This window comes from Dipodomys ordii, unplaced genomic scaffold (genome assembly GCF_000151885.1).
Source record: "Dipodomys ordii isolate 6190 unplaced genomic scaffold, Dord_2.0 Scaffold102, whole genome shotgun sequence".
Taxonomy (NCBI): Eukaryota; Metazoa; Chordata; class Mammalia; order Rodentia; family Heteromyidae; genus Dipodomys; species Dipodomys ordii.
In genome coordinates this window covers 6011151-6027011 of record NW_012267318.1, presented here as the reverse complement: position 1 = coordinate 6027011, position 15861 = coordinate 6011151, and the positions used below count along the sequence as shown (strand labels likewise).

The following is a 15861-nucleotide window of genomic DNA, read 5'->3' as shown; positions in this document are numbered from 1 at the left end:
ATTTCAGTGTTACTTAATTAGGACTTCATTTTATTTTTTTTTTGGGGGGGGGGGTTGGCTATGGGGCCTGAACTCTGGGCCTGGGCTCTGTCCCTCAGCTCTTCAGCTCAAGGGTAGCACTCTACCACTTGAGCCACAGAGCCACTTCCGGCTTATTCTGCTTATGTGGTGCTGAGGGCCTCAGGCATGCAAGGCAAGCGCTCTACCACTGAGCCACCTTCCCAGCCAGGAGTTCATTTTAAACAGGTACGTACCTTAAGCAGTTCCAGACCTGCCCTAATAGCTTGGTCAGTTGGAACACCCTCATCTTCATCATCTGCTGTTCCATCTATTGATTTATTCACTTGCTTAATAAGAGCACTAAAGTATGACAAAAAATAAAACTGTCATGCTAAGCTGTCATTTATTACCAATATCTGAGAAAACACTACTCAATACTATATACACACATCACATTCAAATTTCATATAGCTGCTTCCCAAGATTTTTGTTTCACAACTAACCACAGTAAAAGAATTTGAGCTACTTCTTCTCAAAGGAGTGTTACTTTCCCTTACCCACTCATATAATATCAGAATGTTATTTACTTTGCGCTGCACTGACACTATTTATATTAAGCCTTTCCACAAAGGGCCTAATGCCATACAAATAAATGTATTTTTAATTAACTAAAATTCAACATTATTACCACTAATACAGATTATATACTGAGATAAAGAAAAAAAACAAGATGAAGCATTTTCAAATTATTTACCAAATATTGCTGTGTGTCAGACACAGCTTGTGTGTACAGCTTTAGAAGCCAGAAACCACAAGACTGCTACTAAAAAGCCTAACAACAACATCTAGGTAACCATCACAAGTAAAACTTAACAAAATACATTAGAAAAAAGAATGGGAGAACAAAAAGGAAACTGGGTGTTTTGACTAATTTAATTTTAATGTCAAAGTGATGTACAGAGGGGTTACTGTTACATACATAAGATAATGAGTACATTTCTTGTCAAACATCGTTACTCCCTCCCTCATTTTCTCACACTTTCCCTCCCTCCCACCCCCCAAGTTGTAAAGTTCATTTCCAACATACTTTCTTGTGAGTATTGCTGTTGCATCAGTTCACCCTTTGTCCTTTGTCTCACCATTTTGTTGTTCCCCTTTCCTTCCCCAATTCAGATAAACAAATATACATGACACCAAAAGGGAAACTGTGTGTTTTCAAGCTTTCTTCTAAAAGCAGGCTCAAGTGTCCTTAAGGTATATATTTGTAATGCACTAACAATTATCATTCACATTGATTCTTTTTGTTCTTTTGCTAATTATCAAATGCATTTGTCTTCCTTAAAATGTTCTTCCCTTTAAATGTTTATTTTTGCCAGATATAGTGGCTCATGCCAGTAACCATAGCACTAGGAAGGTGTGAGTAGGAGGATCAAACCTCAAGACCCTTGTGGGGCAGTGGCCTCTAAACCTAGCTACATGGGAGACAAGAGATCAGGGAGATTATAGTCAAGGCCAACTCAAGCAAAAAGTTCATGAGACCCCCATCTTAACCAATAAAAATCTGGGCAAGGTGGGGTATGCTCATCATCCACTATACATGAACAGGAAATAGGAGAAGTGAAATCCAGACTACCTGGAGAGACCTTATAGGAGACCTTATCTGAAAAATAACTAAAGCAAATAGGGGCTGGGTGTATGGTTCAAATAGTAGAGCACAAGACTCTGAGTTTAAATCCAAGGTACCACTAAAAATAACTTTAAAGTGTATTTCCAAGGGGTTTTCCTCTTCTTTTCTTATCATTTTCCCTAAATTAATTTTCACTATTTTCAAAGCTTCAACTATTTCAAATAAAAACTTGTAAGTTAATCTTTTCAAGCAACTGCAAACAAATTCAATAGCATATATACAAAGTTCCCTTTGTATTTTCTTCCAAGACTAAGACTATGAAGCTTTCAGTCTAGTTAAAGAAAGCCAAAAACAAGTAGATAAATTATTATCATAGACAAGAAAGGACAACGAAGAAGTCCATGATAAGAAATGGAATTCCTTAGCTGAGATAACTAGGAAAAGGAATTCTAAAATACAATTGAGCAGAAGAGAAATCAGAACCAAAAAAAAATTTTTAAAAAAGGTCTGAAAATTATCAATCTGAAATATCAAGTCTCCTGATAATTATTTTTGAAATAGTTAAGAATTTAGTGAGGTAACACCAGTAAAAGATTCAAAAACCAATAGTGCTTTTCTGTATCAACAAAACTATTCAAAAAACAGGAAAAACTTATTAACAGGTTAAATATTAAGTTGGAATAAAAAGTTAAAATGCACAGAATCTACAGGTCACTTGTTAAGAAATCAGGAAGAACTAAAGTATTAATAAACAAGCAATAAAATTTAGGAAAGACAATAGAACTCCCTCTATGAGATAAGAATACAGAAAAACCTCAGAAAACAAAAATAAAGAGAAACCCTAGTAAGGGTCAAGGGAACATCTCAAATGGGAATCAATCAGTTTCAATAAGGTCAAAACAACTATCATGTGTACTTAAAAAAAAAAAAAGGTTGTATCTATTTGTCTACCTGGCACTAAAAGAAAGTCCGAACACATTATCTACTTAAATATAAAAAGCAGAAGCCAAGCATTGGTGGCTCAAACCAGTAATCCTAGCTACTTAGGAGGCTGAGATCTAAGGATTATGGTTCAAAGCCAGCCCAGGCAGAAAAGTCTGTGACACTCTTATCTCCAATTAACCACCAAAAAAACCAGAAGTGGTGCTGTGGCTCAAGTGGTAGAGTGCTAGGCTTGAGCATAAAAGCTCAGGGACAGAACCTAAGCCCTGAGTTCAAGTCCCATGACTGACAGCCCACCTCTGCAAAAAAAAAAAAAAAAAAAAGTAGAACTACCTAATAGCAAAAGCTTAAAAAAAAATGCAGCAAAAGAATTATATATTTTAATACTGCCAGGTCCAGCTTTAGAAGGAAAAGAATGGGATGGTAGCCTTATCTTATAAAGTATTCTTGTAGTTAATAGGGAAAAAAAAAAACAGGAAAGTAACAGGCATTCCTCAAAGAAGCAATTAACAAGAAATAAGTGGGGGGGGGAGGGAGTTCCATCTTATTAGTTACCAACCTATTTGCTATGAAGTATTTTTAAAGGTTTCCAACATGCATTTACCTACAAAACGTAAGGCTATATATAGGTGAAAAGCCGTATCAGTACTACCCAGCACTAAAAGTAGAATCTTTCTAGAGGTTACTGTACACCAGAGTGGGCTCATCTGTTCCTATTTTTTAAAATAAATGAGTTTCAATCTAAGTAAGTTTTAGAACCCTCTATCAAAATTATAAGTAGTAAATTGCTACTTGTCATTGCTATATTTTAACAACATTCTCTAATCACCAATTTTCTGATTGTTAAAACCAAAGGCCTGCTTTTAGTCCTCATTATTTGCCCATGGTATCTTAATTCTGGAAACTCTCATCATTTTACATTTAAAACTATCTCTAACTTATTTATTATAAAAAGCTGCCATGGTCTGTCCACAATGTTTTTACTCAATTTCAATCCACTTATATGGTTTTATACTAAACTCAATATAACTGTATTTCAGAAAAATTGTTTGCTAAGTCCAAGTAGGAAGGACATTCTTTCTCATCTTCAAAAGCAAGTCTTGTCACTATTTACTAGGTATTAATATGATTTGTACTCGAAATTGTACATTTTGGGATCTATACCTTATTTGCAGGAAGATGACAGTAATTTAGGTTTTGAATCTTCCCTCAAATATGTTCTTTCCTTCCCATCTCACTACTACATGTAGGTAATCACAACAACCCCTTATCAGTATCTCTTCTACTTCCCTCTTCCAATCCATTAACTCACACATGGGAGAGGTTCCCAAAAGCTCCAAGAATAAAGTAAAATCTGTAAAGCTCAATCTTAATGACTTTCCATAATCTGACCTCAATCAAAATTTTTTTACTCGTCCACACTATAATATAAATAGATGAACATCATTTTCTAAATATCTATTGTCTTTTCTATCCAGTTATCTTAGCTTCTATTAATCTTGATGCCTACATATTCTTTCCCAAGCTGAGCAAAGAGCATAAAGCAATGAGATCAAGCCCCAGTTGTAGCAATAAATAAATTTAAAAAGTATCAGTTCTCAAACACTTCTGATAATGTATTGTATGCTGCTTTGTCACAAATTCACCTATTTTTCTCTTCTTGGTGTTGCAACAAATTATTTTTTAGTACTAGCTAGTATATAACAAGCTAACAAAAAAGGAGTTACTATGAGCACACACAAAAATTGGGTTTAGATTAATAATTTCTCACACAATTCGAAGTAATGTTTAAACAGCAAGAAAAATTACACACATACTGACAATCAGAGCATATATGAATGTGCATGCAAATGCATGTGTAGATAAGGTATCATATGATGCACAGCAAGCAGCCAGTCTGATAACTTGAATAGAGTGACTGATGATGGCCTAAATGCAGGAACGAATGGCCTAAATGCAGGAATAAATGATCAGTAATGAAATGTTAGTACTTTTATGTACAAATACCTGATAGATTCAGTGTCTATGTGCACAGGTGCTATCCTCTCCAAGAGAAACTTGATCATTTCCAGAAAAGGATTTGTAGGCTGTTTAGGGTTGCCCAACTTCTTAGTTATTTCACGCTGTAATGAAGATTTTTTTAAAATATTACAAAAATCATTAGACAAATGATTATATTACTAAGAATTCCCAATAATTAAAATATGTAGTAAAGCTAGGTAAGAAATGAGTATAGAAAAAGGTCAAACTTCAAACAAGAAAAAAAGTCAATTATTCAATATAACACAGAAATAACTGGAAAACATTGGAATCAAAAACAAAATTAGGTCCCAATCTCATGGGCTATACCAAAAATAGAATGGATAAAAATACAAAGGAGCAGTGGATATACAAAATTTACCAAGAAAAACTATCTGAGAAACTTCTTTTTCTTTTGTCGGTCGTGGATCTTGAACTCTTGGTCTGGGTGCCGTCCCTTAGCTCTTCAGCTCAAGGTTAGTACTCTACCACTTGAGCCACAGCGCCACTTCTCGTTTTTCTCATGGTATATTCCACATAAGAGTTTCACGGGGGGCTGGGACGGTGGCTATGGGTAGAGTGCTTGCCTTAAATGCATGAGGCCCTCGGTTCGATTCCTCAGCACAACATAAGCAGAAAAAACTGGAAGTGGGGCTGAGGCTCAAGTGGTAGAGTGCCAGTCTACAGCTAAAGAGCTGAAGGACAGCACCCAGGCCCAGAGTTAAGGCCCCACGACGACCACCACCACCATAATTTTTTTTTTTTTTTGGTCCGGTCATGAGGCCTGAACTCTGGGCCTGGGCGCTGTCCCTCAGCTCTTCAGCTCAAGGTGAGCGCTCTACCACTTGAGCCACAGTGCCACTTCCGGCTTTTTTTCTTTTTGCTTATGTGGTGCTGAGGAATCGAACCCAGGGCCTCGAGCATGCAAGGCAAGCGCTCTACCACTGAGCCACCTTCCCAGCCCAACAATAATTTTTTTTTTAAAAAAAAGAGTTGCACCAACTTTCTTGACCAGGCTGGCTTTGAACCACCATCCTCAGATCTCAGCCTCCCGGGCAGTTAGGATTACAGACTTGAGCCACCAGCCCCCGGCCCAAGAAACTTCTTAAAACTAGATTACTAGATCTCATTCTGTGAACTTAGGGTAAAGTTAAGAATACATCTTTCTCTAAAATGCATTTCAGAAGAAATACAGTAAACAGATTAAGAAATATTTACCTGTGGAAATGTTTTTATTAGAATGGAATTTCAAAATCAGGACAGACAAGGGAAGGAGTTATATTAAGACGTAGCTAGATAAAAACAGAAATCATGATATGTAAAGAATATCATAAATGACAGGTGCCAGTGGCTTATGCCTGAAAGTCTTAACTATTTAAGAGGCTGAGATCTGAGGACTGTGCTCAAAGCCAGCCTGGACAGGCAAGTCCATGAGATGCTTGTCTCTTATTATAACTGCCAAACAAAGTCAGAAGTAGAGCTGTGGATCAAGTGGCAGAACTCTAAACTTGAGTAAAAAAAGCACACAGAGAGTCCCAAGTCCCTGAGTTCAAGCCCTGGAACTGGCATTAAAAAAAAAATCATACACAAACTCAAAGGGCACAACTGACAGAAATATTACTTGCAATGTCACAAACACTAACGTATTACCATCCAAGTAATAAAGACAAACACTATTCTATAAAAACAGGCAAAAGGGGCTGGGAAGATGGCTCAGTGGTAGAGCACTTGCCTTGCATGCCTGAGGCCCTGGGTTCAACTCCTCAGCACCACATAAGCAAAAAGAAAAAAGCCAAAGTGGCGCTGTGGCTCAAGTGGTAGAGCGCAAGCCTTGAGCTGAGAGACAGTGCCCAGGCCCAGAGTTCAGGCCCCATGACCAGACCCCCCCCCCAAAAAAAACAGGCAGAGATTATAAACATACAAGTGACAAAAATATATGGATGGCTCATCAAACTAAGGAAGAAAGATGGAGAGATAACTAGCAACTGGTAAGTACAAATCCTAAAAAAAATGTTTTGTTATTATTTGGGCTTAGCCTCTAGCAATGAAACTTACCAATATTAGGAATCAGAAAATGGACATTCTTATTACTCGTGATTAGTGAAAAACTAATTAAGTTCTGAGAAGCATTTGTCAATATATAAGAGCTTTAAAAAATAAGCCTTTAATTCATGTGATTGTACTTCTAAGAATTCATTAAAAAAAAAAATAGAATCAAACTGAAACCAGGAGTCGTCCAGAAAGAAAACTCTACAAAACTCTATCTCCAATTAACCACGAAAATGGCAAAAAGAAGATGATATAGTTCAAATGGTAGAGCAACCGCATGAGCAAGAAAAGCCAAGCAAAAGTATAAGGCTTGCAGTTTCAAGTGAGTCACAAAGGAATAGAAGAGGAGAGGGGGAAAAGGGAGAAAGGAGGAGGAAGGGCGGAAAGAGTAGGAGGAAGGGAAGAAGGGAAGAAGAAGGGGAAAGTGAAGGGACAGGCAGGAAGGGAAAGGAAAGAATAAAGAAAGGAAGGAAGGAAGAAAATGAAGAAGAGAAGAATCTACACTGTGGGAAATACTTAAAAGGTGATTATACAGCTATTATATACAGCTTTAATCAAAAAGTGCAGCTGGGCACAATGATGTGTAATTAATCGTATACTTGAAAGACTAAAGAAAGATTAAGTCTAGACTGGGCCACATGACAAGATCTAGTCTCAAAGAAAAAGAAAATAAAAAATAAAACTAAACATGTAATACAATGGACTCAATAATGCTTTTGCTTTGGTTTGGTATGCTATGTAGCTACAAAATACTAAAAATACTAAAACAAAATTTTTAAATATATAAAAACTATTTACAAAATTATTTTATTTTAATAATGTATTAATAATTGTGCTCACAAAAGGTTTATAACTTTGTTACTATGTATGTGACAATTTCTAAATTTTATATACAGATTTGAATACTTTTATTAAGAGAGAGTAGACAACAAAACATTTGGAGTTACTGCTCAAATATTATCTCTTTGAATTTCTCTCCTTACCACACAACCTTCAGCCTGCTTGCAGGAACATGTTGGACTAACAAGTACTTCTAGCTGTTTCCTTATTTTCTCATCATCTTCTAGCACCTGTGTGAACTTCTTCATGAAATCTTGAGCCTTACCAGGATCTGGCAAGTTTCCTTAAAATAAATCAGAATGTAAACAACTCTAATTTTTAAATTATTTTAAAAATCACTAATTTTATCTACAAATTCAATTCTGAGTAATAAATTGTGAAGCACCATAAATAGAGGATTTTTACAAGTAAGTCTGCTTGTTAGAAATACAAAACAGGATCACTCTTATGAAACATTTATATGCAAGGTAAGACTAAACAGGCTATTTCTAGATAATTTATCTAATATTTCTTGAAGACATTAATTGCCAACCTGGATAATACCTATTTTACTACTATTCCCTTGCACCTATTAGATACAGTGCTCACTCATAATTTTACTTTTAAGGAATTATTGTTCAGCTGAGCGCTGTTGGCTCACATCTTTAATCCTAGCTACTTAAGAAACTGAGATCAGAGGCTCATGGCTCAAAGGTAGCCAGGAAAGCAGAGTCTAGGATACTTATCTCCAATTAATAACTAAAAAGCTGGAAATGGAGCATGTGGCTTAACTGATAACCGTTGGAGCACTATCCTTGCTAAGAGTGCAAGGACAGAACTCGGGCTCTGGGTTCAAGCATCAGGACTAGCATGTATAAACATAAACACACACACACAACACCACACGGAAAAAGTAGAAAAAAATAAAAAGGAAGAAATAAATTATTTTCCTGTAATTTTTTTGTTTATTGTTAAACCAAACCAGAGATAAATCATATATACATGCAAATATACTGAGCAAGCTGTTCCTGGTTTAACTGCTAAATTTGTTGCTACTAGATTAGAAAGCAAAGTCTTTGTAGAAGATGTCATACTAGCTATGCATGTTGCTCTTAATATGTTTTATTCAGGTTACTTAACTGCTACAGAGAACAAGACTAGGATTTCTCTAATAATAGAAATTTTAAACTTTGGACTGCCCAAAAATAGTATAAGTTCAACTAAATCTTAAAATGAGTAAGTTAAGAATGAAAATGTGAAAAAAACTGAGTGAACTCTTATAAATTAAATTAAGCAAAAGCACTTAATTCATTTACCATGTGATAGTCTAAAATGAAACCATTATCACTGTAAGAAATGTTTCAAATTTTAAATTTTATATAGATTTAAAGTAACTTACTTGTAATAACCATCACTTTTGAAAATATGGCCTTGACACTGGCATCTGTCTGTAAATCACACAAAAAATGTAAATTAGGATTCCCAATATTGTTTAAAATACTAATCCAAATAAATGCTGGATGGATTCAAGAATACAAATCAAAGAAATAAACCTACCATCCCTATGAAAAAGCTTGCTAAAAGGAACTTAAAGGCGAAGTAAAGTATGAGAATGGACCCTTAAGTATCTGAAATTTAGAGTACTAAACAATTTCATAAGAAAACATAATGTGGCTTAGTGGTAGAGTGCTTGCCTAGCATACATAAAGCCCTGGGTTCAATTCCTCAGTATCACATACACAGAAAAAGCCCTAAGTGGTAGTGTTGTGGCTCAAATGGTAGAGTACTAGCCCTGAGCAAAAGAAGCTTAGGGACAGTGCCCAGGCCCTGAGTTTAAGTCCCAGGTCGAAAGAAGAAAGGGAAAGGGAAAGGGAAAAGGGAAAAAAGGGAAAGGAAGGAAAGGAAAGGAAAGGAAAGGAAAGGAAAGGAAAGGAAAGGAAAGGAAAGGAAAGGAAAGGAAAGGAAAGGAAAGGAGAAGAAGGGGAAGGAGAAGGAAGAAAGGGGAAGGGGGAAGGGAAAGGGGAAGGGGGAAGGGGAAGGGGGGAAGAGGAAGGGAAGAAAGAGAAGGGGAAGGGGAAGGGGAAGGGAAGAAAGAAAGAAAGAAAGAAAGAAAATGTAAGATTTTTGTTGCCTTATTTGGTGCTGAGTTATGTGGTTTTTTGTTTAGTTTTGTTTGTTGGTCAGTCATGGGGCTTGAACTCTGAGCCTGGGCGCTGTCCCTAGCCCTTCAGCTCAAGGAAAGGGCTCTCCCACTTGAGCCACAATGCCATGAGATAAGTCAGACTTTGCTGACTGGGCTGGGCTTTAAATCAAGATCCTCAGATCTCAGCCTCCTGAGTAGCTAGGATTACAGGCATGAGCCACCAGCGCCCAGCTGGTGTGAGTTTTCAGAAAATTGATCTACATGAGAACAGCATTTTCAGTTTGATACTGAAAATGGCAGTCACTTCTGAATGACACTGAGTAGGTAATTTAGTTAAATAAAGTAGAAGGACCATGCTGCTAAAAATTCTACACTAATAATTGGACTGAATAATGAAGTAAGCAAAAAAAAAAAAAACAACAACAACAAAACCTGAAGCCTTTAAGAGTATTCTTGGTAAAACAGGAAGAAATACAAAAAATTTATTCCTAACTTTAACTCTATAGTGCCTCATATTGTACAGTAAATATTGGAGAGAAATCTACTAAGACTCTGACAATACAAGTTAGTATATTACTATATACTATATTATCTTTAAACCTCTCACCAAATAAAATTTAAAGAGACATAAAAGTCTCAAAGTTATATTCAATTACAATCTCACACAGCATGTTTGCCCAACATATGATCTACATTCTTTCCATATCTGGATGATATTAAAACTTGAGTAATGCCTAAAAATCAAGAATAATTGTATACACCTACATAGATGTGTATGTGTTTGTTTGTGTGTCTAAAACACTGTCACATGTTTGTCCAGAAGAAAGCAAATTAGGATGGCCCTAGGGAACAAAGAAAGGACTTTTTACTCAGAGATTACTGACTGAAACATACTTACTGCATGCAATACTGTTTCCACTAGTTAAGAGGAAGTAATCAGTAGAATCACTAAATTAGTTAAGTCATTTATTATGCAGGAAATCATTCTAGCAACCTGATTATACTCAATGATTGAGAAAAAGTTAAATCATGCTCAAAGAAATAAAATAAGGCTACTATTAGCATAAAAATGCTGTTCAGATATGAGGTTCAAACAAGTGACACAAAATGCCTTATTTTCTAGAAACTTTAAATCACACGTAAAGGTTTAAAAATACTGAGGGGTTCACAAAAATCACTACAAGTGCTGTTAATTTATAGATTTTTTTTAGAGCAACTACTTAATATATCACTGAGAAACTATAAATTTTTCACCTGAATGAAACAATTCTGTTCTATTGACCTCTATCTTAAAAATACAAGGTACATATAATGAAAGAGGGTCAGGGAGACCCTTATGGATTGTAAAGGAAATAAAAAACATTTTCCCTAAATACAATTTTAAATGACTAGCCATGTTGCTTTTCAGATAAATTATACCTCTCATATACTAAGACAACATTCTCAAAAGAAAAACAAGGTAGAATTAATCTAAATGTATACAAATGAAATATATACTTAGTGAACAATACATTCAATTATGTTAATTACAATAAGGTTAATAAAATAAAACCACTATAGTTTTAATTATAAGTAAAAATATAAATATACTGAATAATAATTACATGAGTGTGCAAACTTTCTACAACCACAAAAGCACATAAAGATATTGGGAGCATCTCAGTGTTACAAAATAAAATGCAGTATTTATTCTATTTTCTAAGCTTTCATTAATACTAAATTATTATTTATTTCAGCTGCCAAAAGCCTTAATTTTGAGCATCAAAAAACAAATTCTCTTTCCTGTTGGGAAGTACTTTTTGCAATTATAGTAAATATTTTTAAATGTTCTATACAATAAAATTTATTCAATTTTCTAGTGTCTTTGTCAGGAACCCTACATCAGAACTTTTCCACAGAATTAACTCAAAGAAGCAATGTTAAAATGGTGTATATATAAGCAAAGATCCATGTATTTTATAAAATTTAACATCCAAAGAAAATTTTTCTTCAGAAGTGGCTCTGTAGCTCAAGTGGTAGAGCGCTGGCCTTGAGCTGAAGAGCTGAGGGATAGCGCCCAAGTCCAGAGTTCAAGCCCCAAAACCAACAAAATAAAATAAAATAAAATAATTCTTGTATGGGGCTGGGAAGGTGGCTCGGTGGTAGAGCGCTTGCCTTGCATGCATGAGGCCCTGGGTTCGATTCCTCAGCACCACATAAACAAAAAAGAAAAACCTAGAAGTGGTGCTGTGGCTCAAGTGGCAGGGCGCTAGCCTTGAGCTGAAGAGCTGAGGGATAGCGCCCAAGTCCAGAGTTCAAGCCCTACAACTGACCAAAAAAAAAAAAAGAAAGAAAAGAAAATTTTTCTTTAAAATTCAACTTACTTTGGGTTGCTTAATTAAATCAAGCAAATCCTTTACTTGATGCCGAAGCAGATTTTGACATTTCCACATTTCATTCAATGCTCTGAAAAACATAAAAGATTATAAATTCTTTCAACTACATACCTGTAAAATAAAGTTCTAATATAAAAATTACAATGATGTAGTAAAATTCATGGGACTAAGCAACCAATAATGTACAAAGGAAGAAAGGAATCAATGTAACAGATAATAAAAAACAGGAGTCAAACAAGGTTATATTTTGTTTTGTATGAAAGCAGGTAGTATCTAATAACTGGAACCTATTTGTAAATAAGAAGTAAGATTTAACTGAAAATCATGTCCTGAGAAATAAGGAATAACTGATGAAGTAAGGTCCTACAGTTAATAGATAAAGTACAACAAAAGACATTAAAAAATTGTCATAAAAGAATGAGGAAATTCTTTCCCAAATAGGTAGCATATAATTTTTTTTTCATCCACCCCCAGCCCAAACTTGTAAAGTTCGTTTTTCAACATAACGACTTGTACATTTCATTGTTGCAATGGGTCCAACTGTATCCCTATTTAAACGATTTGTTTTTTCCCTTGCCCTCCACATATTATACCAACATCAAATACGGTGAAAACAGGGGTTATACCATGGGGGAGGGACATACAAAGCAACAAAGAAATAATCTTATAATGTGTTAGAAACAATCACAAGAAAGGAAAAAAAAATTTTGAATCCTTATCTTGGGGTTCATTTCACCTAATGTCAACTTATCTGACCTTTTCTGCTTATCTCAGACATATACTAGTTATTGCAAATAAGGGAAACTATGGGACCTATGTTTCTTTGGGCCTGGCTTACTTCACTTAATATAACTGTTTCCAAGTCTTTCCATTTCGTAACAAATGGGGCAATGCCATTCTTTCTGATGGAGGCATAGAATTCCATTGTGCATATACACCACATTTTCTTGATCCATCCATCTACTGAGGGGCATCTGAGTTGGTTCCACATCTTAGCTATGGTAAATAATGCAGCAATAAACATAGTTCTGCTCATAGCTTTAGTATGGTCTTGTTTGTGATCATTTGGGTAAATGCCCAAAAGTGGGATTGTTGGGTCACAGGGGAGCTCTATGTGGAGTCTTTTGAGGAACCTCCATACTGCTTTCCAAAGTGGTTGAACAAGTTTACAGTCCCACCAACAATGCAGAAACGCTCCCTTAAAAACGAAGGTTAGATGCCATGAAGTATGCATGTTGTCAGGCCCAAAGGCCTCTTCCATCCTTGTCAAGGGGAGTGCTAACCTCCTCTCCTTTCATACAATTAAAAAAAAAAAATAAGTTATTTATGCTATTTGAATAGCATATTCTTTTCATATGGAAAAATCCTGATTTTTTTCCATAGTAGTACTGTTGTGTAGAAATTTAAATCTAAAAAGAAATTACATAAGTACTCAAGAAATATATCAGAGAACAGTTAACATTGATATATTAAGTTACTGAGTGGCAGAATCACCCATTTTTTAATTTTTAAAGGAAATCTTTTAAAAATGTTTTCCTTAAGTTTACTTTCAATTATCTACATTTCTAGTAAACTTCACTACCACACCATTATGAAGCATGGATAGGTAACTATTAAAAAAAAAATACAGAAACATGAAGTAACCTTGTTTCTTTTAGGAGAAAAAGAGAATGGCTTAATACTTCCATTCTACCCTTTAACAATGTCTTAAAAATGCCTTTCAATTTTTTAAAGAAGATTGCCTTCTTAAAAAATTTGTAAGCCTAAATGTCTTTACAGTACTCATTCAAAAATAGTACCAGTAAAACAACAGTATTGGGTTATTTTCATTTCACAACTGAAATTTTCAATATCTTATTACTTTAAAGCTATTAGAAGTTCCAAAGGTTTCACAGGCAAAATTTATGAATGTAAACATAGGGAGCAAAATTACAATTTCATTAGATGATTATAGAAACATCAAGAATTATAATTAAAATAACCATATTTAAGGCAACATACATCATCTATGCATTCAAAAGTCAATGTGAATTTAAAAGTCAAAGCTCACTTCAATAAATTTATTGCTTAATTCTGAAAGACCCAGATTTTGAGCCTTGCCTCACTTGAGAGGAAATTATTCAGGCGTTTCTTAATTTACATATGAAATCTCAAGCAATACTAAAAACTGAGCCTACTATAACTATAGCTGAAATCAAAAAGTAACCATCACTAAGAATTTATATTAAAACATATTTAAGGAGACAGTTATCTAATGTATATTAATGCAACTGTTAAATAACAAGCCCATTTGTTCTTACTTAATGATTTTATAACTTTTCTTCTTTAAAAAAATTATACAAGAACAAGCAATAAATTGCAACAAGAAAACACAAATCTACTTAATCATAGTCAGAATGCCAGTTATACCACCAAATAAATATGAAAACTTTAGGGAAGAATCAGGATACTATCTTTTGTTATCTGACAGTTTAAACAGACAACTAATCCTCATATCGTGCCACAAATTTGAATTTTAAAAAAGCTACCATTGGCTTTGGTCATATTTTTTCTAAATATCCTAATGCCCAGGCTATATTTTCCAGACAAAGTAAATGAGAACCTCTTAAGAATAGTTAATCCTGGCCCTAGTGGCTCATGCCTGTAATTCTGGCTACTCAGGAACTAAGATCTGAGGATCACAGTTTGAAGACAGCCCTGGCAGAAAAGTCCAGGAGTCTCTTATCTCCAGTTACCACCAGAAAACTGGAAGTGGCATTGTTACAAAATGGTAGAGTGCTAGCTGTGAGCAAAGAAAAAAGCTCAAGGACAGCACCCAGGCCCTGAGTTCAAGCCCTACAACCTATGGGGGGGGGGGGGGCGGGGGGGAGAATAGAGTTAGTTGTCAATACTATTCTAATCTTTCAAATGTAGCCCAATATAAGAAACCATTTTTATTAATACCTTAGATTAACTTTTATACATATGGACTAAACCATAAAATAATCATAGTACTACTACTTAAAATAGGAAAACAGAAATAGAAATAACATAAATGCCCATTCTCTACAATGACTTCAATTTCTAACGTCAAAATAATGAAACAGGGCTGGGAAAGTGGCTCAGTGGTAGAGTGCTTGCCTCGTATGCATGAGGCCTTGGGTTCAATTCCTCAGCACCACAAGAGCAGAATAAAGCCAGAAGTGATGCTGTGGCTCAAGTGGTAGGGCATTAGCCTTGAGCTGAAGAGCTGAGGGACAGTGCCCAGGCAAGGCAAGTACTCTACCACTGAGCTACCTTCCCAGCCCCAAGAGTTTATCTTAAAATAGACAAAAACCCATTTTTTCACAAACCATTTTTATAGAATTAAAATCTGTGTGTATTAGTCCAAACTTAAGTTTACTTTCAATTCTTAAGTGTCATTTTTCAAAATGTATCTTGTAAATTAGTGTGTTCCTTTTAAAGCCAGTCAAATATATTTACAATATAAGGATTAATGTTGATATGTATAGTGTTACAGTTAATTTATAACTACTTTTCTTATTTTCTTTTCTATTTCTAGTAGAAGTTTCCATTAATTTGCCCAGTGCTGCTGGCTCAACACCTGTATTCCTAGCTACTTAGAAGGCTAAAACCTAAGAATGACAGTTCAAAGCCAGCCTGGACTGGAAAAGTCTGTGAGCCCCTTACCTCCAATTAACCACCAGAAAACCAGAAGTAGAGCTGTGGATGAAAGTAATAGGGCACTAGTCTTGATTTAAAAAGCTCAGGGATAGTGATCAGACTGAGTTCAAGCCCCACAATCAACAAGAGCGAGAAAAAAAAGAAAAACAAAAACAAGATTTCATTTATTTGCCAGGCACCAGTGGCTCATACCTGGAATCTTATCTACTCAGAAGGCTGAGATG

General features: G+C 35.2%; 1 protein-coding gene across 5 annotated transcripts in view; it reads right to left on the bottom strand.

Annotated features, from left to right (window-relative positions):
* Pds5b (PDS5 cohesin associated factor B) overlaps positions 1 to 15861 on the bottom strand; it is a 112975-nt gene that overhangs the window by 56532 nt on the left and 40582 nt on the right. For all 5 annotated transcript variants that reach the window (XM_013027308.1, XM_013027306.1, XM_013027311.1 and 2 more), the window contains exons 13-17: positions 11963 to 12044; positions 8856 to 8904; positions 7621 to 7760; positions 4577 to 4692; positions 255 to 360 (exon numbers count right to left, since the gene is read on the bottom strand). In XM_013027308.1, the coding sequence (XP_012882762.1) occupies positions 255 to 360; positions 4577 to 4692; positions 7621 to 7760; positions 8856 to 8904; positions 11963 to 12044 (493 nt within the window). The remainder of the gene's footprint in view (positions 1 to 254; positions 361 to 4576; positions 4693 to 7620; positions 7761 to 8855; positions 8905 to 11962; positions 12045 to 15861) is intronic.